At 44.7% G+C, this 26,540-nt stretch overlaps 2 protein-coding genes across 2 annotated transcripts in view; one reads left to right on the top strand and one right to left on the bottom strand.

The window, feature by feature from the left end:
• LOC144128393 (NPC intracellular cholesterol transporter 1-like) overlaps positions 1-26,540 on the bottom strand; it is a 47,238-nt gene that overhangs the window by 19,732 nt on the left and 966 nt on the right. The window contains exons 2-13 of the mRNA XM_077661768.1: positions 22,343-22,508; positions 20,914-21,077; positions 19,313-19,538; positions 18,166-18,456; positions 14,641-14,920; positions 12,682-12,814; positions 11,317-11,522; positions 10,035-10,235; positions 9,296-9,356; positions 7,794-7,922; positions 6,929-7,111; positions 412-526 (exon numbers count right to left, since the gene is read on the bottom strand). Coding sequence (XP_077517894.1) covers positions 412-526; positions 6,929-7,111; positions 7,794-7,922; positions 9,296-9,356; positions 10,035-10,235; positions 11,317-11,522; positions 12,682-12,814; positions 14,641-14,920; positions 18,166-18,456; positions 19,313-19,538; positions 20,914-21,077; positions 22,343-22,508 — 2,155 coding nt within the window. The remainder of the gene's footprint in view (positions 1-411; positions 527-6,928; positions 7,112-7,793; positions 7,923-9,295; positions 9,357-10,034; positions 10,236-11,316; positions 11,523-12,681; positions 12,815-14,640; positions 14,921-18,165; positions 18,457-19,312; positions 19,539-20,913; positions 21,078-22,342; positions 22,509-26,540) is intronic.
• Positions 1,558-3,734, top strand: LOC144128394 (uncharacterized). Its single transcript, XM_077661769.1, has one exon. It carries the CDS (start codon positions 1,701-1,703, stop codon positions 3,639-3,641), a length of 1,941 nt encoding a protein of 646 aa, XP_077517895.1. The 5' UTR covers positions 1,558-1,700; the 3' UTR covers positions 3,642-3,734.

Here is a 26,540-nt window from a genome sequence, read left to right as displayed (position 1 = left end):
AGCGGAGACTACCAGATTAGATGATGATCAGAATATTGTTAACCCTTTATAAGGCGCAAGCTGTATGCGAGTCTCACATGCATAAAACTGGTAAAATTGCGCTCTGAATGATTCTAGAAATTTAATCGCAGCTGTTGCGACCCCTGGCTTTGTAGAATAAAGGAATACACATTTGTACCAATGACTTCGTAAAAAGACCTCATATACAAATACCTTTATTTCAACTTCGAGGATGTTAGGAGTGCACTCAAAAAGCCTATGACTGGCTTGACAGAGGTGTACACAGCTACATACTGATGAAGCGGCAGAAACAGCACACAGGCGGACCTGGTCACACCTTCAAATCACCGTTATTAGTATAGCCTTCCGGGAAAAAAAAAAAGATGAGGTGTAAATGTAACAAGCCCCTACCCAAGAAAAAGCAGGTAGCCTCGGAGAAGCTAGCCAGAAGCAAAGACGGCCCCAGATTGCCCACCACCCGAGCCACCTTGTCCTCAACAGGTTCATCTTCTGAGCCATCGTCTCTCTGCAACAAAAAAAAACACAAATGTGACATAATTTACGTTGCTGCTAGCTGTGATGACAGAACCACTACATTTGGCCCTCGCAAGACAGGGCCCTAGAACAATGAGGGATCAGCAACATATCCTCAGCTGAGAGCCAAGGAAGATCGAGGAGTTCAATGAAATGCAGCTAGAAGCAGTTCCTCGACACAGAGAACATGCTACTGAACGGAAACATAAACTGGGCTTATTTTATTGCTATGAACAAGCAATCTGAAAAAAAAAAAAATATTCCACTTATGCCTCCGAATGCAGGTGGTTATATTTGTAAATTAATTTATATATAATCTCAATTATGCATGGCTCCATCGGGTCTCCCCATCCAGCCAAGAAATGGGGGTTTCCCTGAAGGGCAACATCTTTCCGTAGCCTAAAAGTTTGTTCAACACGGACCCTAAAGAAACTTCAGATGGCAGGAAAACGACCAAACTCCAGACCCTTAAGGTCAAAAAGTGCAATAGTACATTATGACTAAAAAACCACAACAGACGCAGGACAGAGGGAGAAGACAACACAGGGCAGTAAGACAACCCTCTGTCCTGCGTCTGTTGCAGTTTTTTAGTCAATGTCACACCAACTGGCCTACAACTTTACTCTGTTAAGCAATAGTATAGAAGCATCTGGGGCTCAATTAGGCTTAAGGGGGGAGACGGCTCTTAGAAGCGGAAAAATCGCGAAAAAATTGATTTTTCAAAAATGTAATTTTCGAAATCTGCAGCTGTTTCTCTACCACCCTGTGAATTTTCTAATCTCTAGAGCCAATATTTGGGCTGTAAAAGGAGTATAAAACTTCGATCCGAGCTCGCTCTTGGCAAATTTTCGCGCAATAACGGGGCTTTTTCCGAGACATGCTATTATTGTTTCACTGCAGCGATCGCGGCCATCTTGGTCTCGTTTGGAAGAGCTGCTTTTCGTTTTAAATTTCGCGCAGTTCCTGCTTCTTTATGCTTATTGGATGAGGGAGAAAATGCCGCCAAAAAGCAGTCGCAACGTGCGATGCTATTCGCTAGTCGGTGCACGTGACTGAAAGCTGCTATCTGATTGGCTGAAGGGCCTCGTGTCGTCTGCTGGAAGCGTCTGTTGAGCCCAAGCGGTAGCCATTTTGTCAAGGTGTGTTCGCTGGTGCTTCTCGCGACGATGTCAACGCCGGCGCCAAAGTTCAGCACGACGCACAGATATGGAAAAAAGAGGAAAAAATCGCTCATTAACAACCTCAAGAAGAGCGCCACGGTCACCTCGAGCACCGCGGACACCACAGGCACCGTGGGTACGCCTCCGCCAGCGGATCGGGAGGTGCCGACCGAGCTAGGCCTAACGTTGCCGCCGGTCGCGGAAGCCTCATCGGGCAGCGGCCGTGTTCGTCGCGATACCCGAATGCTGCAACCTTCCGAGATAGAAGAAAGGGACAAAAAAGCCCAGGAGAAACTTCATGAGATGGCATCAGCGGCAGCAACAGAGCGAAAGGCAGCATTCTTCGGTGCAATGGGAGACGCCGCAACTGCCCCACCCGGCGACACCTTCTCCATCGTCAGCTTGCGCTTGGTGAACGAGATGCTGTCGTCAGTGAAGTGCAAAGTATGCAACGGCGACGTGTTGATTGAAAAATCTGACAGAGAGTATGGCCTCGCCGTTAAGTTGACCCTGACATGCGAGAACTGTGGCGACGTGTCATCTCGATGGAGTTCGCCGCGTGTGGAGACCGCCCAGACAGTGAGCCCGTTCGTGGTGAACATTCTCGCCGCGCGCGCAATGCAGTCAACAAGTAACCAGCGTGCCGCGTTGAATGATATATTTTCGGTGATGAATATATCGCACCGCGGTCTCCATTCGAAAACTTGGCAGAAATACGTCAAGACAAAGTTGACGCCCGCGGTGGACCGTGCGGCTCAGAAGTTGACTTCCGACTGTGCGCGAGCAGTTCGGGAAGTTTATACAGAGTTGAATTTCGGGAATCCGGGCAACATCGCGGTGTCATTCGACGGCTCATGGATGACACGCGGGCATTCGTCGCACATCGGCGTCGGAACTGTGATTGAACTGTTCACTGGGCTTGTTCTTGACTTTGTTGTTCTCAGCAATTTTTGCGCCGGCTGTGAGCAGGGCCCCAAAGAAGACGACCCAACGTACCCATCGTGGAAGCAGAGCCACATCTGCCAAAAAAACACAAGCAAGAAGGCTGGTGAAATGGAGGTTGAGGCTGCCCTCATTTTATTTCAGCGTTCCCTGCAGCAACACAAGCTCCGTTATACTACAGTGCTGTCTGACGGGGACAGTCGCACGTTCCCTGCTTTGCAAGAAGCTGAAGTCTATGGGTATATTGAAATCCATAAGGAGGATTGTGTAAACCATGTGCAGAAACGCATGGGCACTGCTTTGCGCAACATGGTTACCAAACAGAAAGGTGCTGCTGGAGAATCACTTGGTGGGAGAGGCAAGCTCACGCAAGATTTAATCGCAAAATTGAGCTCATATTATTCGTGGGCACTCAAATCCCATACAGGTGATGTGGAGGCCACGCATAAAGCTGTGATGGCCACCTACCATCATGTGACGTCTAACGACTCCACTTCAAACCACAGCCTCTGTCCGACAGGCCCCGATTCTTGGTGCCGGCAGAATGCAGCAGAGGCCAGAGGCGAAGCAATGCCACCTCACCGGTACAGTCTACCTCCTCATGTCTGCAATGCCTTACTGCCTGTATATCAAAGGCTTTCAGACAGGAGGCTGCTAGAACGATGCCAACGAGGCAAAACGCAAAACAACAATGAGAGCTTGCATTCGATGATATGGTCCCTTGCTAGAAAGGAAAGACATGCCTCTCTCTTCACAGTGCAGGCTGCTGTGGCTGAAGCAGTGATGAAATTCAATGCAGGGAGTGAAAGAACTGCTGCACGTATACTGCAAGAGCTCAGCCTAACGCCTAGCCCCCAGACAACCAAGCGTATGCGGGAAAAAGATCATCAAAGAAAAACAGCATCTGTGCAGAAGCGCAAATCTGCAGAAAATCTTCAGCGCTCACTCAAAAAGCGCCATTTTAATAACTCTGGTCAGACAGACTACCTTCCAGGAGGTTATTAAGTGTCTGCTGATGCCAGTATATAAATAAATTTGAAGTACTTTGCCATAAACACCACTTCGTTTGTTTTTGCTGTTTTTCTCAAAATGGAAATTTTGGACTCTAGCATGTCCCAAACTAGCATATCTCAGCAGCTATGGCAGATAGAACCATAATTCTTTTTTTAGCAAGTAGCCATATGTGTAGTCTACACAATGTTGGGAGTAGAATTTGTAATTAAGGTTCAGAAATTTTTTAATTTGCTCTAGTTTCTGATTGCAAGTTAGGCACTATTTGTACCTTGAGTTTCAATGTCTTTAAAAACTACTTATGATAGTAAAATTAAAAAACTGTTTCCAACATTGTATTCATTTCTGTTTCTAGAACCCAACCAAGTGCAATTTATAAACTTTCTAATGTGTTTTTTCTCTTAATTGTTCTTATTAGTGAGAAGGGTGTAATTAAGTGTATCTCAATAACTACTGATCCTATCATGAAACCAATGACATTTTTGGAATCAGCATGAAAAACTAGTCATGGGTGTGCAATTTGATTAAATTTGGTGCAGAAACAAAATTTTTTTCTTTAAGAGCAGCCTCCCCCCTTAAACCATTCATCCAACAGCTTGCTTGTGCAAACATCAACAGTGACTGTTCAGCATTCCCAGAAAAGTCCTACTAGAGTTCTTCAGCAGCCCACCTTACACTCAAGCTCTTTGCTGCAATACACAAACTTTGACAGCACAAGCGGTGGTCCGCAAACTACCAGCAGGGTACAATGAAATACCACTTGAGTCCACTTTCCAAAAAAAGAAAAAGAAAAAATTTTCCAAAATCCCCCACTGAAGGGCCATAGCATCCAATACAAATGGGTTCCAGTTGAACAAATTTCAGCAAACCTTAGCTTTTAGTGCAGCGAACATTATGGAAAGCACTGAACTACTACTTCCAGTTCAGAATGCTGGCACAGCTACATAGCTCGCTTGTAGCTTCAGCAGTTACATACTGGCTCATGCACTTGCTTTAGTAATCACAGCTGCAGCCAGACAGGTTGCAGCAAAAGAGGCACTAAAGTGTGAGGACAACGAAGGCTTTGGCTGCCCGGGAAGACCTCAAAAAGGTGCATAAAAGCATGGGAGAACTTGTTCACTTTACAACAGTGACAACAGTGAATGCCAAAGCTCAGCAAAAAATTACAGCATTTTATTAAATGGACAATGAGGTCAAAACTGAAGTTGAACTGTATCAATAGATTGCCACACTTTAATGACAAAGAAGCAGCTTTCATTGGCTAGAAAAGTAAAAAAAATGAAATGCAGGTGTTGCCACCACTAGCCATTCTCACAAGCAAACTATGGTGCATTGGGGCAGTTCTTGGTGATCAAGTACTCCTTTTCAGTCTGGACGTCACAAGTTTGATTCGAGTTGTTGGAAATTTGTTAATCCAATTTTCTCAGCGACAAATGAGTCTTTTGCTGCTGGACAAACATCAAGATAGCAAGAAAGAGCCACAGAATTGATCTTTACTTGAAGAAAAAATTTTGGGAGGTGTCGTCCTCAGTGTCCCTTTAAAAGCTAAGTACACAATAAGTGCAAGGAGTGCTCCGTAATGTGAAATAAATTCCATCGGAGACAATTTAAATGCCCAACATATACTTTGGTTCATCAAAACAAGCATGCACAAATCCATTCAAGTGATATTTTATTGTACTTCTAAAAGAATGTTAGTTTTCAAAGAAAAGTTGACTTTTCATGAAGCAGGTGCAGTGAATGAATGTCCGCTACGGCACAATATGTGCCCCCTTTGGCTTGATCTTAGTAGGCATGAAAAAAAAAAAAAAAAAGACCTACCGGCCCATGAACAGTTTAGACAGCCAGCTGACACTAACAGAACTAAAGTGCAATCAGAGGCCCTGGATCATTACTCTGAGAAATCACGACCGTGTTGCAGGCCTTGAAAAGGTGGTGCATGCACCTCAATGTGAGCAATTTTTTTTCTTTGTGTTCTGATCCCAATATCCCATTGTGCCATGCCAGCTGGCCAAGCAGAAACAGCTCTGGCTGAGCTCCCTGCTTTGTTTTGTCTTTTGGCTTCCTGCCTCCTCTTTATCTCTCAAGTACACTGGCAAGGCTCTCCCTTTGCCTTTTCAAAAGTGTTAACAACTTCTCCCTGACAAGGCTCCATCAGCTAAAACTCAATACAGTAGAACACCTCTATAGTAAAGTAGCTCGGACCAGAAAAAATCTTTACTGTATCAGTTGTTGGCAATGCCATGGCTTTGACTATGCTCTCTAGCTGCTTACTAAGCGCAAAGTGTTGGTTTATGAAACAAGCAATCAGAAATATCTTACATCCTGCTCTTATCGTCCCTTCATCTGATAATTATTTATTATCAGTGATCACATGTTATCACGTTTTCGACAACATTTATGCCTTGTGGAAGTACTGCATTTACACGAATACAACATGGCTACAAAGATATAGAGAGTTTGATCCTTTGTGAAAACCAAAGCTTTCCATGATCACGGCATCGTCTTCCGTGACTCAAGTGTCATTTAAGAGGCAGCAGTTAGGAACGCACGCGTCAAAGTCAAGCGCGGCAAACCGCCTACGCAGTTCCGCTGTGCCTCTGCTTCTTGCCGCTGCATCCCCGTGCTTGGCGCTGCCATGCTACGAACGTACGCGTCTTTATACGTTCATAGCCAGCCTTACTTTTTCCATGCGCGCCACATGCTTTGCCTCACCGCCTGAAGGTCTTCAAAAAGTTCTCTTCTCCTCGTGGCTCTCAGCCTGACGGCGAACTACTTCAAAGAGCGCATTCGGTATCTGCCTCGCGATCCTAGACTTCGCACATGCCGCGATGTCACCATTCAGTGGGAAGTAAATAGCCAGGGCCCGACGCTCTATACTATTGCCGTTTCTTCGAAAAAAATTCTTTACTATAACCAAAAAAAAAAATGTACAATCGTCTATAGAAGACAAAATGGGACTGCAGCTTCAATTTACTATATCCGAGTTTTTACTATAACTGAGTTTACTATAGTGGGGTTCTACTGTACTACTATTTCCCCCCTTGAAGAGTTAAAAGAGCAAAGAATTACTGTAGCTCCCAGTTAGTGTTTCTAAAGTGGACGTTTGCAAGTCACTAGGTGTTCAGGGCTGCCTCACAACAATTCTAGCGTAACGAGATCCGAATATCGAACAATCAAGGCATTGGAAGGCACTGAGCCAAAGCATAACAGAAATTGCTTGGCTTCGACTCTCTGAAAGATCTTAAAAAGTCGTCAAACCTGTGCAGCGCTCCTCTCACCTGAAATCCCTGGACTAGAATGAAGATGTTGTCAACACCAACAGCGAGCACGAGGAACGGGATGACTTCGATGATGATGAGGGTGGCTGGGGTACCAAAGTAGCTGAAGAGGCCCAGAGAGGATGCCACAGACGCCAGAACGATCACCACACCGGCCAGGCCTAAAGTCACTTGGGAGTCCACCTGTGGTCACAGGACAATATGCGCCAATTACACCATTATGGTTGAGCCAATACCAGTCTATCCTGTCATAAGGCAGACACCTAAAGCACGAAACACTCTCTCTCAAAGACAAGCGCAGACATTCTGTAGACGATTCCAGCCACTGCAGAAGCATTCCCAGTGCCCCAGCTTTCAATTCAGTTCACTCATTTTAAGCAAGCAACAACAGGTGAAGAATTTCATACGCTAAAAAAAAAAAAAACTGATGGCTCAGACAAACCAAGTGCTCTATGATCAGCTATGGCTCCTTAGCAAATAACCAGCTAAAAAAATGTCAATGATTTCAACAAATATCTCGCTCAACAGTAATGCAAAATCCTTAAGCCCTATTAGGCACATTTCCCTTCCTTGGAGTGAGGCACTTGTTTCTAGTTAGCACGTATCCATGCCACAACTGCTCAGCTGTGTTTTGTAGAGCGCAAAAGGCATTGCTTGAATTTGACGCTAAGATCTCAAGGTGGACTCCAAGAGTAGGCATTTATGCAACCTGCGTCCTTTCAAAACCAACAACATCGCAAAAAGACACCTACAAACTTCATAGGATAGCTGTGAAGCCAACTGCGCAGACCTTAGAAAACTGCACAAAAGCGTACACTGCAAAGCTTTTTTATGCAGCAAACTTCAAATTGACTTCTTAACTCACCAATGCAGTTCTGCAGGAACGGTATTGGCCCAGGGCAAGAGACACATACACAAACATGACAAAGTAGCTCAGCAGGACTGTAAACACGTCAGACCGGCTTTCTCTTTCCAGCTCATCTTCCACAGAACTCTGTTGAAAGGCAAGAAAGAAAAAGAATGAGGAATATGGAATAAGGTCAAAGCTTCATCAGTCAAAACTCAACCCGCTGCTTGTACGTAAAAGGGGAGAGAAGTACAACTGACTTATCCCGGGCAGAAAGCCACCTAGTTATAGTCATAAACCAGAGGCTGTGCCATAATTCCACCTCTTTTAAGAGTGCAAAAGGCAGATAAAGCAACCTGACCTCCGATCCATACTCCCCTCTGTTTGCAACATATCCCCGTGGTCATCAAAAGCCCTTCAGCAGGCTCGGAAAGCATAATACAATAAGCCCTCATTAGCTTGGCCTTACGAATCTTGAATTATCAATTAAGTGAAAGTCTTCATTGTGTGCAATAAATGTTTGTCACCGCTTATCTTGAGACTTTAACAATGAAATTGAGATGCACATCTCGAGGTGTACCCTGAGAATTATCGAAAAACAGTCAGCAGTCTCAGCAGCCCGCAGGTGACTCAGCAATCCATAGACAAGTCTACACCTGCGTGCGACAATATGAACCCATCGTTGCCACTCTATTCTATGCGCGATTCCAGTCCCAACACATGCAGCCTCCTTCCCCACAGGGTGCAAGGCTTGGAGAATTTATGGGGAGACACTAGGTGAGGAGAGTTCACAGACTAAAATGGCTGGACAGAACAAGAGAGAGGAATAGCAGCACCCTCCTTCAACCCTCTCCACCAGGAGTGGCAACGTCAGCTAAGCTGCAGCAAGCCTGCAGCGGCCTCTGCCACCACTATGACGTCAAGACAATTGCGCTCTTAACCGGGATATTTCTTGCATTGTCGCACTGTTGCATTGTCGCACCACTTTTATTCTACTTAACTGCTTTGCTTGAATAGCACAGTTTGTGTTTTAAATGAAGCTAGACAGAGGGCTCATAATTCTGGAGTGCCCATAATCAGTACACAAAATTTTTCTTACTTTGGTTTCACGAAACTTCACCTATCTCAGAATTATTTTCTGTTTTTATGACTCGGAGTAAGCAGGAATTAACTAGCTTGTACTTCCAGTTAATTCAAACAAACTTTATATGCGGGCCCTTTACATTTCCAATCAACCTCAGCATTTTTTAAACTAGACGATGTTCTCACTTCACACATTTAATTTGCTTGCACAAAGCTTATGCTGGTATAAATCACCTTTGGTAACAGCAAAAAGCAGAATATCAACATTTCAAAGGCATGAACTGAAATACCCTAAGCAGTTCATATCTTTGATTTACAAGCAATCCAACAAATTAAGGATTTAGCTAGGTTATATGTGATGTCTTGTTCAGAAATCTCTTCAAGCATGCACATTGCATTTGCACCTTAGCAAGTGAAGTCCAACATAATATTCTCACCTCTGAAAGAAAGGCAATTGACATGTTTGGATTGGAGAAGCTCTTGAGAGTCTTGATGAATCTGTACGCAATGAAAACAAATTTGCCATTTTCAGCTCTCCTTGCTGTGCATTATACCAACGTTCTCCTTCTCATAAAATCCTTCTCGTAAACTAACGAGCACTATCACCAAGCCCAGCTACATATTATTTGAACGAACTCCTAAACTAGAGGAAGAGGATCTAGAATGATGCGAATTAAGAAGATATATAAATGTCAATATCAATCCATTAGATACAGCAGACAGTCTTCACGGTAATACAGTCGACGACCCAAAATTCGGACGCCCGATTTTTCAGACATGCTTGATTATTCGGACTTTTTCGTGGCACCACACGACATGGCCCATAGAGCCAATGTGTAAGAGCGCCTGAAATTTCAGACGCACCGCAACTGACTGCTCGATTTTTCGGACCTCGTTTGCACTCGCCGTGTCTTTGGGGTCAGCAGCCGAGCACCCTAACCACTGAGCCACCATGGCAGCTCGCTTTAAAATGCATTGAAAATATAACCGGCCAACCAAAAATTTGAAATCTGTATTCACCAAAAAAATGAATTACCCCAGTTTGAATTATCACGAATCTACTGCAGCTCAGCACTATTTCCCAAGCATTAATGAAGAACACTGCAGCACAATTACAGTACTAAGAACATCTGCAAAAAAAATGTTTGGGAAGCATAGTGAGCCGGGGTGACTTACTCTCGCTCCCAGGCAATGGCGGGTCCCAAAACCGACGCATTCACATTGTTGTTCACCAGAATGGTGAGGACCAGGGCAGATGCTGAGGAGTACTGATCACCAACAATGCTGCCGAGACCCACAAACGGCAAAACAGGCCCGCCATACTGGCCAAGACAGGGCACGCCTCCAAAAGCATCATCCATAGGCGACAGGGGAGAGCTGCAGAAAGTAGGGGGTTGTAACCTTGGCACTCTGAAATGACATTTCTCAAAAACCGACAAGACGCCTCAACATTTTGTTCTCTTACACAACGCAGTTGACATGGTACCCGATAGTAACCAATGAACAGGGGCAGGCAAAAGACGGGGGTTTGCAAAAGACAGGGGTAGGTGAAAAACAAACAGAGAATACTGTCTCTAGCACATCATCTCAAACCATGAGGTCAGAAACCAAAAGACAAGCAGGCAAATCAAAAGAGTAAGTAGCAATCTAGGCTCCTATATAGAGTGAAAGCTCCTTATAGCGAAGTGGTAAAAAATTTTTAAATAGTTCGATGCAGCCGAAATTCGTAATAGAAAACTTCACCAAAAACTCGCGCTGGAGAAGCTAAATTTAGACAGCAAAAGAACGGCAAACGGGAGAAGCCCTTTCCGCAGTTTTAGCGTCGTTTTGAAGCCGCTCGAGGAGATTGCAGAGGCCGCAGAAAACAGAGCGACAAACATCCCTTAGGTTGACGTCACCGCGCAGCACTACAGCACGCGGCGGCGGCAGGTCAAACACCAGCTAGGCTCGCTTCCTTGCATTACAGCAGTGTCACGTAAAAAATCGGATGCCAGGACGAAAGCTATCACCGTTTTCACCCCGTCCACTCCGCAACAGCCGACATGAGGAGAGGATGGCTGCTGAAAAGCTACAACAACCGACCGTGTCACTGGTTTTGGGGCAGTATAGATGAGTGCGAGAGGTGAAAATGGGTGCCGCTACCTGGCTACCAGCTGTTCTCACTGCTATATCTTCTATGACGCTGTTGGCAAATGCGAGATAAAGCGTGAACGACACAAACACTTGCCACTCCACCACCAGTCACCCATGTAGGCAGACAAAGCCTGCCGCCTGCCAACCAAGCGGACACAGCTTGGTACTCGGCAGTTCGATATATCCGTTTAATGGCAAACCGCGCTCAATGCATAAAGCAAGAAATGCATGTGTTTGTTAAAATTAATTAGGAACAGTTCGATATAGCCAATAATTCATAATTTCCGTGATCGCTGTAGCGAGGTTTGGCTGTAGTACGGCCCACCTGAAACAGTAGTAAAGATGATCTAGGTAGGTCTTGTTATTGTACTCCTGATCCAGAAGGGAGGCATTATTCTGGAACCAGTTGAGGGGTGACTGTATCATGCACTTTCCATTGCTGAGTGGTGAAAAGCAGATGTCCTCAAGGGTGATATTTTTCCCTTCATGCTCCACACTGAGACCCAGAAGCTTCTCCTGAAGCGAGGCCACCTGCAATAGCAGGCAAAAAGGATTCCTTCTGAACTGTCGCACGAACAGAAGGAAGACAGATCTGCTAAAGGCAAGCGTGATTTCAGAGACTGAAACACAGACTAATATCACACTCAGAGTGTGTGAACAAAATACTGCAGCAGACTTCCTGCATGCAAGCTAATGACAAGGGCCAAGTGCGCGTGTGAACTGCTGGCCAAAAAATGACAGGCAGCTAGATGCCCACCCAAAGACTAACAGATCGTGTAGTGCATCAACAGATTTGCACAGATTCAACAGCTTTCTCCAACTTCTCGTCCATTATAAAGAACCTAAAAAATATGACATTCAAGTTTTTATTTATAGCTGCCGAATGCATTAAAGAACCATTTTCTCCAGAGCGTTAAAAAAGCTCAACAAAAGTCTGCAACTCTGTAGCCCACGTCAGCCGCCGCGGTGGCTCAGTGGTTATGACACTCTGCTCCTGACCCAAGAGATGCAGGTTCAATCCTGGCCGCGGTGTTTGAATTTCGATGAAGGCGAAATTCTAGAGGCCTATGTACTGTGCCATGTCAGTGCACGTTCAAGAACCCCCCGTGGTCTAAATTTCCGGAGCCCTCCACTATGGCATCCCTCATCATGCATTTATTTAACCTCACGTAAAAAACATGCACCTGACCTTCAGGGCCGGTGTTCAGAATGTTCGCGTTATCACGCCGCGATTGGCCAGCGCCTGCCGCCAGCTACCACAAAATTGCCGGATCACGTCAAAGTGAACGATGCTAAACCCCAGCGGCACGAACGCGTCCGACCGCGTGCGTTTGTTGGTGATGGAAGGACAGACAGCGGCATGATATGGAACTTCGGCCCTTCCAAAAAAAATCTGTTGAAACTTTTTTCCTGCGCAATGAACCCTCCCCCCAAACTGATGTGAACTCTTCTGGAAAAAAAGTGGGTTCATTACGGTAATCTCTAATCTGTAACAAAGTAAAGTGAAGCACTGTCCCCTCTGTTCATAACATGTGCATTCCTGTGGTCATCAAAACCACTCCAGCAGGCAGGTGACAATGGTGGCAAACGGTGAGATCTCCCACAGCTGCATTCCTAGAGGCATCAAGCATGCCGAGCTTCTACTGCAGGCCATAAGTCATGCAAGCTCTTGCAAAGTACACATTCTCACCTGATGGAGAAACTCCTTGTCAAAGACGTTGCCAAAATTGACAGTTAAATTGAACCTTTTCAGATGCAGTGTGTATGGAAACGACTGGCCACCATTACGGGTGATGACCACCTGCTCGATCCTGTAGAAAGGCCTGCACAAAGAAGACGTCATCCAACGTTCAGTCAGCCCAGTTTGCTACAACAAAGTATAATTATTAGCATGCTCGCTGCATCCAGGCATCTTATCTTTTACACATCTAAACAGCATAATGGAGTCAAACTACTAATCACAAACTAAGTTTACAACATACTCTATCTACCTTAATGCAGCCCGACCACGATTGTAACTAACACAAGGACACGAGAATTGCTTTTGCTGGTGTTCAATAGCAAAAAAAAAAAAATTGGGGAGACACTTAAGCTCCATCTTTAAGGGTATGATGCAAAAGCGTTAATGGGTCACACCTGCGGTTCCTCCTTCCCACGCAGACACAGACACTTTTTCATCTTTCACAATGCAACCATTATTCCAAATGCCACACGACATACATATAAAGCCCAGCCAAGCCGCACGAGCCCGTCTACGTGGCCCAGCGGTATCATGTCCGACTCTCAACCACAGCCATGGGTTTAATTCACGAATAATTACCCCAATTTTCTTTTCAGTGCATTTCATTTACCTTATACACTTACATGTCCTAATGGCATTCGAGCCATGTTGAGACCTTATAATCCCCAGTTTTCTAATGTTCTGATCACATTTTGAATCCACCACTCCATGTGTGACGTAGCCACCTCTTCAACCAACCCGGATTTTTCCCCAACTATCACTATGTGGCTGCTAGATTTTCTGCAGAACAAGAACCTTATGCTACCATGAAGAATAATATATTAAAAAAATTGCTGGTGGTTTAGCTCTGGTTAACCCTGGTCGATAGAGACAAACTGCATCTCCCCGGCTACGTTTGTAGTCGAGCGACTGGCGGTTTCCACAAACTTCTTGGCGCGCGGCTACGGCAGGATGTTCATCTTCCTCCATCGCCCCTGGCGTCTGGCAGTGAGCGCGCGCACACGCGCTTATATCCACTTGACTTCTTGCTCCTCCTCCATGACGTCAGCTACAGCAGCGACACTAGCGGCTATTACACCAACTATCTCGACTTTAACCTTGACCTTATGGACCACGTGTTGCACCTGACTACCACCAGTTATGCTCATGGTTTGACCTCTAGCTACACTGAAGGTCAAACTTGCGGCCCCGCTGACGGCTCGAAAAGCTGGCGTAGTGACGCTTTTCACTTCAAAAATATTACAGAATCTTCTCGCATACAGTCCACAGCTGGTATATAGTCCGCAGTGTTCAAGTTTGGCTGGGAAAATAATTTATTTTACTAAATTGTCTGCACCCAGCACATAGTTCACACCTGGTTTATTTGTTCGATATAAAAGGCAATTCGATCTAATCAAGTTCGATACGGTAGTCGGGTTGGACTGTACTAAGCCCAGATGGCGACTAAGAAAGATCACAGGAGCACTTGTTGCACTAAAAGTGAATGACACAAAAAATATCTAGAGATTACTCATCACAGCGAATAGAATATCCTCAAACCTTTTCATTTGCAATAGTTTTATGTTCCATTGTTCTACCTGCAAGGCACACGACACTGCAATCTGTATTGCACATCCTGTGTAATGTGTCTATACCCTCTGTAAGTAGGATTTAATCTGCAGCCCATTATAAATCCCAACTTGCATTTTATCTGTACTACTCGGCTTTCTTTTGTTAGTTACAATCAGAAAATATATGTTCCAAACTGCTTACGTTACCTTTTTAAAATATTTGAAGACCCCTAATAGAATTGCTGATTAGAGGACTGGAGTCAGCGCATGTTACTGCACACTTGTCTTCTAACAAAACTGGTTAGGTAACTATTCAAGCAGGGAGAGACTTCGTGAGCTAACGCAAAAGCACACGCACCCAAACTCCTCGTTGAACTGGTTCCGCTCCAGGCGTGCCCTGCTCCCCGGTGCAGACCACAGCTCCACAGGGTTGGTGCGGATGGTGAAGAAGATGAGCCCAGCACAACAGATGGCCACAGCAAGCACTGACACCAGAATGACCGTGAATGGCCGGCGTGCACACAGCTGGCCCCAGCGGGCAAAGCCTGCCACCATCGCCCTCTGAAAGCGGCCGCCCTTCGATGCCGAACTCTCCTTTGCATACAGAGGAGCATCATCGGCACACTCAGCTGAGGTGCCTGGGTACATCCCAAAAGAAGCAAGTCAGAGGGGCAAGTCAAAAGGGGTATTTTTAATTAAATACTAATTTGCATGGAGAACTGACATCGAAAAACCTGAAATGAAATAACCATTTAATTAATCGTTGAGAGTATGTGGCTGTGCAATCTGCCTTGCTAGTACCATAAAATGTGTGGCCCTGACCACATGTTAGGCACTGCCAAAATGGTCCCCCGACTACTTCACGTCTTGCAGCACTAATTCTCCAGTTGAATGCAGTTACCTACACAAAGCTTGCTAGCAAATGCAATTTCGAAGCAAGACAACTGTGACAAATTGTAGGGTTTAATGCCCAAAAACGACACGTGGATTATGAGGGACATTGAAGTGGAGGGCTCCGGATTATCGACCCTTTGGGGTTCTTGTGACATTTGCTGACATCGCACCGCACACGGTCACCTTTTGCGGCATGATAACAATGTGAAATCAACCATGCCCCAGTACAGAAAATGTCCCACACAAGTTTTTTTTTATTATTATTGAAGGACAAGGCCTGCTATCTATTCGAGCATTCTGTTATTGCTGCTTCAAAAAAATGACAGCAGATTTAGCTTCATTGGCCAAACACGAAGTACGTGTGCTAGCATGTTGTGTTTCATTTCGCTTTTGGTTCAAGGCTACGGTTTCAAGGTCAGGCTTTAGGCAAAGAGGCGAAATCGGTGATTGAGGACCCTAGTGGGAGCCGGAGTTCCCGGCTGCCGGGGCCTCGATAAAGGCGAAACACAAAAGGCGCCCCTGTGCTGTGCCATGTCAGTGCATGTTAAAGATCGCCAGATGGTCGAAATAATCCTAGAGCCCTCCACTAGGGTACCATTTCTTAATCCTCCTTTATCCTTTTCCTTACAGAGTGGTTCAGGTGTCCACTGAGGTGGTACCGAGATGCAGACAGATACTGTGCCATTTCTTTGCCTCAAAAACCAATTTTCAATTTTACCCTAGTGGTAGCACGCTAAAAAAATTTTGGGACTACTTCACACACCTTAAGAGGGCACTGCGATAAGGCGTGTTCAGAATCCACTGGGCATAGATAGAGGTTGATGAAGGCGGCAATGTGCAATGCACAGTGCGAAAGAGTAACAGCTAAACACGAGGGGTTATCGGTTGCAACGATAGCATAGAGCTCTCGTGCAGTGGCCAACAAAACCATCTTTTCGCCCCGCCGCAATTTCAGAACCCGGGTGCAGACATTTTGATTTCTGCAAGTCAAGCTGGCTTCAGACACTCAGCTAGACAACAGGTTTTTTTTTCCGGGATTGGAAGCCTTAGTGCACTGAGTTACTCTACAAACTCCAATATCATTTACCCCCAGCGACTAAGCGGTACAGCTCCCAGGGCATAAACAGTCCCATCATATTTAGAAGCAAGTACATAGTCAACAAATGCAAAGTTATGTTATGCATGTACATGGTGCAAAAAGGCGAGGCAAAAAGGGTGCACGCCAACTCTAGGCGTTCACTAAATTTCAAATCAAATGCTTCTGCAAGGAAATGTGTTCTTTAACAACACTTTTGACAGGGAACTAATAGACCTATTCAGATTGCCAGATTTTGTTTTTCCTGCTTTGTGTAAGTGAATGCACAGATTCCACACTAACACTGCTAATGCTTAGCCTGCAAGAGGCTGAGGTCTGATGCTAGTTGATTCCAGCAACACACAGATGAAAGGATTTTCAGAAACCCCACATACAGTTCATCGCATACAAGTTAAGGCTGGAGTGTTAGTGTAATCCCTTTTCGATTAACCAAGCAATAATACATACACACAACACTAATTTTTCACTGTGCCATCTAACATTAGCATGGGCAAGCATGCTGGGAAAATAACTTACAGGACAAGGACCTCGTGAACAGGTGGCGCTCAATACCAAACCCAAGCCCATGGCAAGCAACACAACTTAAAAGGTATCTTTATTTTTTCACTGCCGTCTTTTATCATTTTTCTTTCGTGCAATGAAACTATTTGTGTAACCTCCTCTCAGCTTGTACCACGGATTACAGACTCGTCTAAGCAGAAACGGAATTGCTCTTGACCATCTAAGCGCTTGAAATGATTGCAGCCAGAACTTTTTTCATTTCACATCTTGCTCACTACATTCTGAGCACTTCATGGCCAGCAAATCTGATGACGCATTCATTAACCCATTCGCTTCCACAGTTCTGTCCGCGAAGGCACAGCACAACCTGGGTTGCTGGCAAGAATCAGAGATAAACTTGCACTGAAAATGTTGCGAGTGAAAAATTTTGATCTCATTCTGCTCTCAAGACCAGGCTTGTGGGAATAGTGTTTTATGGTTTAACGCTAATAGTAAATTTCTTGCAGTAATTTTGAGGCAAACATGATGAATACTTTTGGCACAGCTTTACATGAAAAAAAAAAAAAGAAAGTACACTAAAGCTTTGTCACATTTATTGAAGCTAGTTGACCCTTTGCAAAAATGGCCACCCAAATTGGGGGAATCGACCTACATACGGAACGGACCTATTTGCTGCAAGTAATATATGCCTCGTGGCAGTGCCTGTTCCCACCATGATATGTAGAGATCCATGTGTCCAAAAAAAAAAGTTTATTTGTGTACAAATGGGTGCTACTAACGAAAACTCAAACTGCGTGCCATATACCCGACCCCCTCGCGCTACGGGTCACTGCCCCAGATAAGCAGTAAGATTAAGTTGAATATTTCCTTGCAAGCTTTCAGCTTTCCAAGGCAGCATTCAAGTTGGGTCTGATGTGCCGAACAAATCCGAGTCCTAATTCTTACATTGCAGATCAAGTAGCACCACCTACTTTCAGTATCAACTAAAATTTTAGCGTCTTTGCAGTCTGCATCCTTCTCACTGCCAAAAAAACAGCACATGAATTTCAGTCTTGATAATTCAACCTTCCAGTGACACCATGGTATTATCCATGAGAAGCAGCGAGAACATTTTTTTCCTGCTATATCCATTTTCGAAACTAGCGGGCAACTAGTGCCATCTCATGTGAAAACTACTAGAAAAATCAGCAGCCAAGCATGCAGCACTATCTGTTACTGTGCACTTAAAACAAAAATTTTTTAATCGGTTGGCAAATCGCTGGCTTCAGAAGCAAATGGGTTAAAGGCAAGGCAGACCCACTTTCTAGAAACCCACAAACACTAGCGTCATGTTTCCTTCAGTGAACATTTCTGGAACCCTGCAACTGGATATTAACTGAGCAGGCAACTCACTCGCATTCAAGCAGCCACCCAGCGCTTGAGACTTCCTGGAGCGTTTGACAAAGTAGAGTGTCACAACAACAGCGAAGAAGATGGCATACACAATGGCCAGCACCAGGTAGTAACCATTGATGCCAGACACCTTCCAAGGCCCATGAGGCATTGGATAGTTGGGAACAGAGCATGACTCTCTGCATGTAGCACAGGTGCACGGGGCCTGCCCAGGTGCCCCTGGTTCCGAGCACTTCTTGTAGGTGGCATTCATGGGGTTGAATGTATGGTTGTGTGCAACGACAGGAACATCTGCGCATAAATACGAAACAGGGCACCCCTTCAGTGGTGAGCGGTAGACCGGCCATGCAATGGTACAAACCTTCAATACCATAGGAGGGGCAGAGAGGGTGGGAGGCAGCTATTTGAGCTAAAACTGCTCCATATCTCTTTCAATCCCATTATAAACCAGGCTTTCCCCTCTATCCAGCCTCTCCAAGAGAGCCACAAACATATACTGGCACCTCCCAGAGGATAAATTCCCAACAACAAGAGCTTACTGCATCCACAATTTCAACAACATACTACTGAAATAGGAACACAGCATGAACATAGCATGGATGCTATTAGCATAAAGAATGACAAAGCACATGGCGGTGTCGTCCGTCGACCAGTATTGTTACGAGAGCTGAGTGAGCACTGGGAAAAATGGCTTTGTTATCGTTTGTTTTCTCCAAGAGGCCAAGAGATTTGCCGTTCAGTTTTAACTCACCGCCATAAAGGTGGCACAACGCTACTGCCATTTCATTGGGATTCATTTGCGATTTTCTCAGCAATGTAGTTGCCTTTTTGCTCAGTGAAAACTTCGGCACCATTCCCAGAGGGCAATGAATCAGCCCAGTGCAGCTTCTGGTTCCCACTGATTTTCACTTTAATGTCCCTACAACATCAATCACTTCACAATAGCGGCAGCTCCCCAAAATTTCACTGCGCTTGTATTTTCGTGTCGCTTCCTTCAAAATGCAATCACCATGCAGCGTTTCACTCAGCAGAATAATACCATAGCCACTGAGTCTCACACAGTAACGCTGCACAAAGTCAACGGCATGCACCAAAAAGCAACAGCGACTACAACTCAAAAAAGTCTATTCCCAACAACGGTCCTCACCGGTGAACACAAAGTCAATCTGGAATGGAGAATGCAGCCCATCATGCATCCCTAGAGCCATGAGGAGTGTCTCGGGGCCACAGTCTGTACTGAAGCTGCCACAGAGTATGCCCAAAATGTCAGCATCCAATCCCGAACATGATGAGAATGAGCCTTCCGCGTAACGCTGGGTAATGTAGTAGTTGACTTCGGCCACTGCTTTGCTGGTCTTGTTGAACTGCGTGACCTGCACACAGAATAATAGACATTCATGATGCCAGAACATGCATACAGTGATACATACTACAGAGTAGCTCACACTGAACCTAGCAACTGGCATATGCACTCATTCAGAGAGTAAAAGGTTAAACATTTACAGCAGGAAATAGAGAGAAGCCAACCAGAGCCAGCAGGATCTACCTCTGCATGGGGGCAAAGGAAAAGGGGACGAGAAGGGGTAACGAAAACTAACAGGGAAAGCTTGAAAGGTGTGCACACATACACATACATGAAAGAGCAGTATATATTTAATTTTTAAACCCACGAGCTCAGCCTGGTGCCATCATACGGGCACTGAGGACAACACCACCCAAACTGGGTTATTAGTAAGGACAGATTGCTCGGCTAGCCATGTCCATTTTTGTTCAGCGACAAAAGACATCGGTGAGAAAAGTACTTGGAAAGAAATTTTTTTTTTCCCCCACCATCTGATTCAAACATGTGATGTGAATAACAAAAACGACTCCGTGATTACTATTTGGAAGTGAATTAAGGTACAGCCTAGGCTCAGAGATCAGCATCAAATGAAAGAAACTGCCCTGGCATAATCGCAGTTTGCCCACGAAAACTGCCGCTGACTACGACACTTTATAAAAGCTACATTTTCAGTGCAAGCATTCTATTTGTTGTCAGAATGCTGTAACCTATCAATATAGGCCAACTTCATTCACCCTCAGCGTCTTTAAGATGTCGATCAGGTTCACAGGGAATAAATATTAATTAACACCAAACAGTCGCCAGCTGTCAATTTAAGTTAAATGTGAGAGCCAAACTTGTGCTCCAATTCCCCTTCTTGGCCAAGTTCACTTTTATCACTAAAGAATAAAGACCAGAACTGCAACAATACCTTATAATTATACAATAAATTGAGAATTCTTTTTCTTTCAGTAGGCATAACAGCATCAAAAAAGTAAAAAACACTAGAGAAAACAAATGAAGTGGCAGTACTGTTTGAATAGAAGTGCTATCATGTCACTTCACTCAAGTGGATAAGTTTCTAATCCAGATTTGTAATAAATATAAACACTTTAATACCTCACGCGAAGAAAAACCACTAGTACCTTGCCACAAAAGTAAAAATGCAGGAGAATATACAATGGTGCAATTAACAAGCTCTTTACAAGAGAGTGAATGCATTTCTCGTTAGGAAAGAAAGGTCTTAAAGCTGATCACTTCCTTTTTGCCGCCCATTCCTTTCCTGGCACACTGCAAAAATGGCACAGAAGGTATTGATAAAAGAGGCAAGAGCAATAGCAAGTAGTTTCTGAGTAATGTTAGATCTGCACAGACCAGCAGTACTCAACATGCACAAGGTATCTTGAAAGTAGTAAGCAACGTCTTACCTCAAGAAAAGTCTCCTGCTGAGGGGAACAGGTGATAGTGCAGAATACACGGGCCAAGTTGAAGAAGCATGAAGGGCACCCGGATATCATACTATGCATGAGATTCAGGTTGTCGACGAGAACGCCAACCTGACCATCATCACAGCACAACAAGTTCTCTTTTCCTGCAAAGAGAATCAAATTTTGTACCTTTTATTGCCTGCAGGAGGTACTGCATTCAAATCCCTAAGCTGACAAGAACCTAGGTCTCCTGTGGATGCGGGCCAAACCAGCATGTGGACATGGTCCAACGGTTTGGTTGCCCATTTTGCATGCAGGAGGAAGGCAATTCAAATATGTAATAAACTTCAAAGGCAAATAATACAGGCGTCCTTCAGCCACAAGAATATGATCATGTGACGCCACAGAAGTAACTTCGAGTTTTCTGTTCTAACAATCATGAGAAAAGAAGGGCTAGAAGTAGATCACACGCTGCCCTAGATGGCAAATTTCGACTGACCTGCACGTAAACATTACAGCTTTCACTTACCAAATCAAATCTTTATTTAACATCATAGATGCTGGAGGGCACAGTCAAAAAGATAGTGGCTTGATGGGGACTGGGCCCCTTGTACAAGGCAACAGCAGCACGCTTTGATACAGTGTTATTCATCAGTGAAAAAAAAAAAAAAACTACACATTTTACAAACATTTGAAAAAGTAGTGTATGACAGTAGTAGTTTAACACAGCATATCCTTAGGCACACCTCCTAAACATAAATTCAAGACCTATACACCCATGCAATGCAATCTGACCCAGTGTAGTGGCTGAGTGAGTGCCTGATTGAGTGGTTGCATGAGTGACTGAGTGCAGTGAATAACATAAGTGATCATAATGATGACGACTTTAATAACACAAGGGCAGCTTAGCAAAAAGATGCTTCGGCTAACGTGTCTGGGATCAAAGATTCATTCTCCGAGCACTGTGGCCCAGAGAAGCAGAAAGTTCATGTCCATTGGGAAACTGATGGGTACCCTGTGACACCACGGACCAAACCCCGTACCTGTCAAATACGAGGTGGATGAGCATTAGTACACTGCTGGACATTGTGCACGTGTCTGTGTGCATGCATGTGTGCATGCATTTGTGCATGCGCGTGAGAACGAACTGAAACTGCGTACGGCTTTCCCCACGGTCACAGCAGCCCTATCACTGTATGTCAGTCCTCTGCTAAACAAAGCCAAGGCACAAGGTGTTCGCGTCTCCTCAAGGTGGGGTCAGAGACCCATTCCCCAAACATTTCACCCAAAGAAAGCCAAACACCAGGCCAAAGGAAAGCCTGCACCCACTGTATCAGCCATCTCTGCTTTTCATGACAAAACATGCATGCATAGCTAGTACTGACCAGCAACAACAGATTTAACCTTGCACAGACACAGCCGTACACACCTGAAACCAAGTCTGGACAGACTCCCTGAAGAGCCTCCCACGAGCTGCTGTTGACAGCTTTGGGTGGGCCATGATCGACACAGGGCATGTCCTTGTCTGTCAACGGGTCAATTCCACAGGCACCCCTCATGACGCACTGGGGGGCAGTGGCACTGGCCAGCGGCATCTACAGAACGAAACAAGCACAACTAGAGCTGCAGTCCATTGTTCTAGGTGACAAGAGACCCTGCCATAAAGGCTGCAAAAGGTCACTCCTTTGCTGCTCCAAACAAAGCAGCTCAAGAAGGCAGTTGCTTAGCAGATCACCATGGCATGGCATTTGCTACATGCCCCCCCAAAAAAATTTATGCCGAAAACTTAATGCAAGAGCAAAGTGGGTAGGCAGAGAATTAACAAGAAGTTTGAAAACAGTTTGCAGAAAGGACAGCTGCAAACCAAGCAGATAGGAGAAGCACTTATTCGAGGTTATCACATTCCCACCACATCTGCACAGCATATCAAAAAAAACAAAAAACACTGGAGCCCTTTCCCTTAGCATAATCATCTTTGAAAATTAAGAATGACTACTACTTTCTCAAATATAAAATGCCATTCTCTCTTGTAATGGAGTAAACACGAAACCTCTGCAAAAAGTGGCTTGCATGTTGTGCTAACCAAGAAAGGCAGTAGTGGGCAGTTAGGCGCCATCTAGTGCTATGCAAAGAAACTCCACTGCATTGCACCCTGCATGCAAATATTTCATGTGCTGCAACTGTCTCCCCCAGGGTGGACGGCTAAACTGTGTCATGAGGGTAGGGATGACAGAGGCAGTGAAAGAGCAGCTGCAGTGGAGGGCTCGGGATTAATTTACACCGCCTGGTGTCCTTTAACATGCACTGACATTGCACAGCACATGATGGTTTTCACTTTCCGCCTTCATTGAAATGCGACCGCCATGGTAGAGATTCAATCCTGTGACCCGCCACGGTGGCTATGGAACTCTGTGCTGGCCCAAAAGATACGGGTTCGATCCCGGCCGCAGAGGTCGAATTTCGATGGAGGCGAAATTCTAGAGGCCCGTGTACAGTGCGATGTCAGTGCACGTTAAAGAGCCCCAGGTGGTTGAAATTACTACAGCCCTTCACTACGGCGTCCCTCATAGCCCGAGTCGCCCATAAGCCAAACCAAACCAGCTTCAATCCTGTGACCTTGTGCTTAGCAGCCAAATGCCACAGCCACTGAACCGCCTCAGCAGGTGTATCTGACATCCCTATGGCACTCTCGTAGGTACAGAGCTATTACAGTGTACAGCAAAAATGCCAGAAAAACAGGACAGTCAGAAAAACAGATGCTCAGGAACACCCAATTCTCTTTTTTTAGAAAAATAGATATCACAGTGTCCACTAGTTAAAAAATAAACCCCAGAATAATGAATCTTTATATATGCCTCGAAAGAAGTGCAATGGGAAGTCATAGTCACCTCTACATCTTTTGTTCACCAATAAAACAAAGTCACTTTTCTGCAGCTACTGTTGAAATTTGAATGGCACCATTCTGTGAAAAGTCAAGTTCCTGAAACTTCAAAGCACGAGAACCAGTGTAAACATGCATATTCCATCACATCAAAGTGCAATAACCCGTCATCGAATTAAGTACCTAAAGTTCCAGCAACAAAAATTAACCTTTACTGGTTCGTAACCAAAAGCTATGCCTTGTCCTCCGGCAGCCCCAGACCTTCAACACCACATACTGAAACAAAATAGCTTCAGCCCTATCATCATATGATTAATCTTTCATACCAATGACAAAATTCAGGTCACAAACTGGAGATGAATACTCTCCAATATTCAGGCACTCAGCTTGTCTTGCAAGACAGCAGAATAAAGCCTCCACGCAAAAAAATACAGAGGGCACTTAAGACTGCTCACATGCTGTGAAGGTGACAGCATGAATGTCACATTGTGAGTTTATACACCGTCTGTTGAAATGCCTGTCGCGAGCTAGCCTCCAACCTGACTAGCAGCTGTATGTTATGTGCAACGAGAAATCGTATGACACCACCCGGAACACTACGACGAACGGTTGCGTCCCAGCTGTGAAAACAAAGTTGGGGAAAGGCACTTACGTGGTCAATTGGAACCCCGTTACGAGCTAGCCTGCAGCTTGACTAAGAGAGGCACTCTATGTGCAACGAGAAATCGTATGACACCACCCGGAACTGTCTATGACAAACGGTTGCGTCACAATTTTGATACAAATGTCGGTGAAGGCATACAAATGGAGGTACATCGCGATACTATATGTAGTTGGTTGGAATCCCTGTAGCAAGCTAGCCTCAAACTTGATGAGCAAAAAAAAGTACGCTATGTGTGAGAAATCTTATGACATCGCCCGGAACTCTGTGCGATGAACAGTTGCATCACATTTTTGATATGAAAGTCAGGAAAACTGGCACCATACGGAGGTCCACCAGTTATGCGCTATGACCAAATGGCTGCTCCTGGTACCTGTTGTGCATGCCATTGTCCCACTCGCCACTTCGATGGCTAGATGACGGCTGCTGCAACACCATCTTCTTGGGACCATCTCTCGGCCTCAACAACAACTGTCACCGACGGAATTTCGTCTAATGGGGCTACAGCAGGATACAACTTAAGAAAGCAGCAGTTATTAACACTGGGCTGCTGCCCGCGGCATCCTCTACTAATCCGCTAGCCAATCACAACAGTAAACAAAATAAGCTTCTAACGTCTAACTTCATTAAACAAGCAAGGCATCAAAATTCCAGAGATTACAATTTCTTCTGTTTAGCTTCCTGTTTAGGTAACAAGACAAGTTTTAACAACAGACTACATTTCTGTTGTGGAGAAATTCTGTGCGGCGGCCCTGGATGAGGGTGGATCTTCACTGCATACTTAAGCTGTATATAACTATAGTAAGGCTTTTAAAAAGCATTACTATAGTCAGATAGCCTTACTATAGTAGCCTTAAAGAGCTTTTCAATAACAGCACAAAGTTATATTGAACCGCTACAGTTAGGTGGCTAACACAATTAAGAGAAAAAAGAATGCAATTGTGAACACAACATGGATGTGATTATAGTTGTGACGCAGGAAGTGGAAACGAAAGCTAGGTATGGCCGGGTGGTATGCTGAAGTTTCGTAAAAATTAAAAATTTATGCTACACTCATGAGCCAGTCTGTAGCACTAGCAAACGAACGAAAGGAAGGAGCAGCTACGAGCTGTTTTCTTTCACATGTCTCAGGCCATAGAAACCATTATCTCGGCATGTGGAGCTCTTCCAGCCGTCTTCAAACTTTGTCTAGAAGCTTGTTTGCTTTTGTAGATTTGCTGTTGCAGCCCATCAGTTTACCAGAAAACAGTGTTTGCAAAGCAATGATAGTGCGATATTGCCTTTGTGTACTTGGCGTAGTTTCACAAATTCCAATGGGGCAAAGATAAGAAGCAGGCAGGAAGACTGGGGGGAGGGGACATTCTCTATGTTAATCTAAATTGCATAGGCAAATCACAAAAAAAAAAAAATATTACAGCCGCCACTCAAGCTATATGTTCATATGTGTGCAGAGAGCAATGTTGCAGAAGCCAATTACCAGTGCAACTACTTGAGTTAAACACTAGATGAATTTATTAAGAAAGAAAATGCCAACTGCTCGCCTCCAATATCCCACGAAAAATATTCAAAAAGTTTGTCGCAAATAAAAATCACCAGCACAAATATGAGCCACGACAAGTATATATATAGACTTCAAGAAACTATAGGCACTGTCAAATGAAGATGTCAAGGCTTCAACAACACTCCTGGCAATAGCTCCACAGGTCACACCAGCACAAAATCACGAAAGATTACTAATGACTAGAAAGCACAGATGACATTTGCTGCCCACCAAGTTAACGTACTTGCACTAAGCTAAGGTGTACTTGCTGCAGTTCCCAAACAAATTAGCCAAGTTTTTGAATTACTTGTGCCAATTCAAAAATAGTGCAGAAAATGTCAGCCTCGTAAAAGGCGAATAGAAAGCCTGCGACTGGTCATGACAACTTTGGCAAAATCATAAAGGGCTGTAGCATTAAGAGAAGACCTGGAAGCTAACAACAGAAAAGATCCCTCGATCCAGAGAGTGAAGGACTCGTTAACTAGCAGCTGTGCTGCCACGAAACAAAGGCGCTCTTCTTTATATAACACACAATTCACGGGGGC

The sequence above is a fragment of the Amblyomma americanum genome, chromosome 4, assembly GCF_052857255.1.
Source record: "Amblyomma americanum isolate KBUSLIRL-KWMA chromosome 4, ASM5285725v1, whole genome shotgun sequence".
Lineage (NCBI taxonomy): Eukaryota > Metazoa > Arthropoda > Arachnida > Ixodida > Ixodidae > Amblyomma > Amblyomma americanum.
This window is presented reverse-complemented; position numbering and strand designations above follow the sequence as displayed.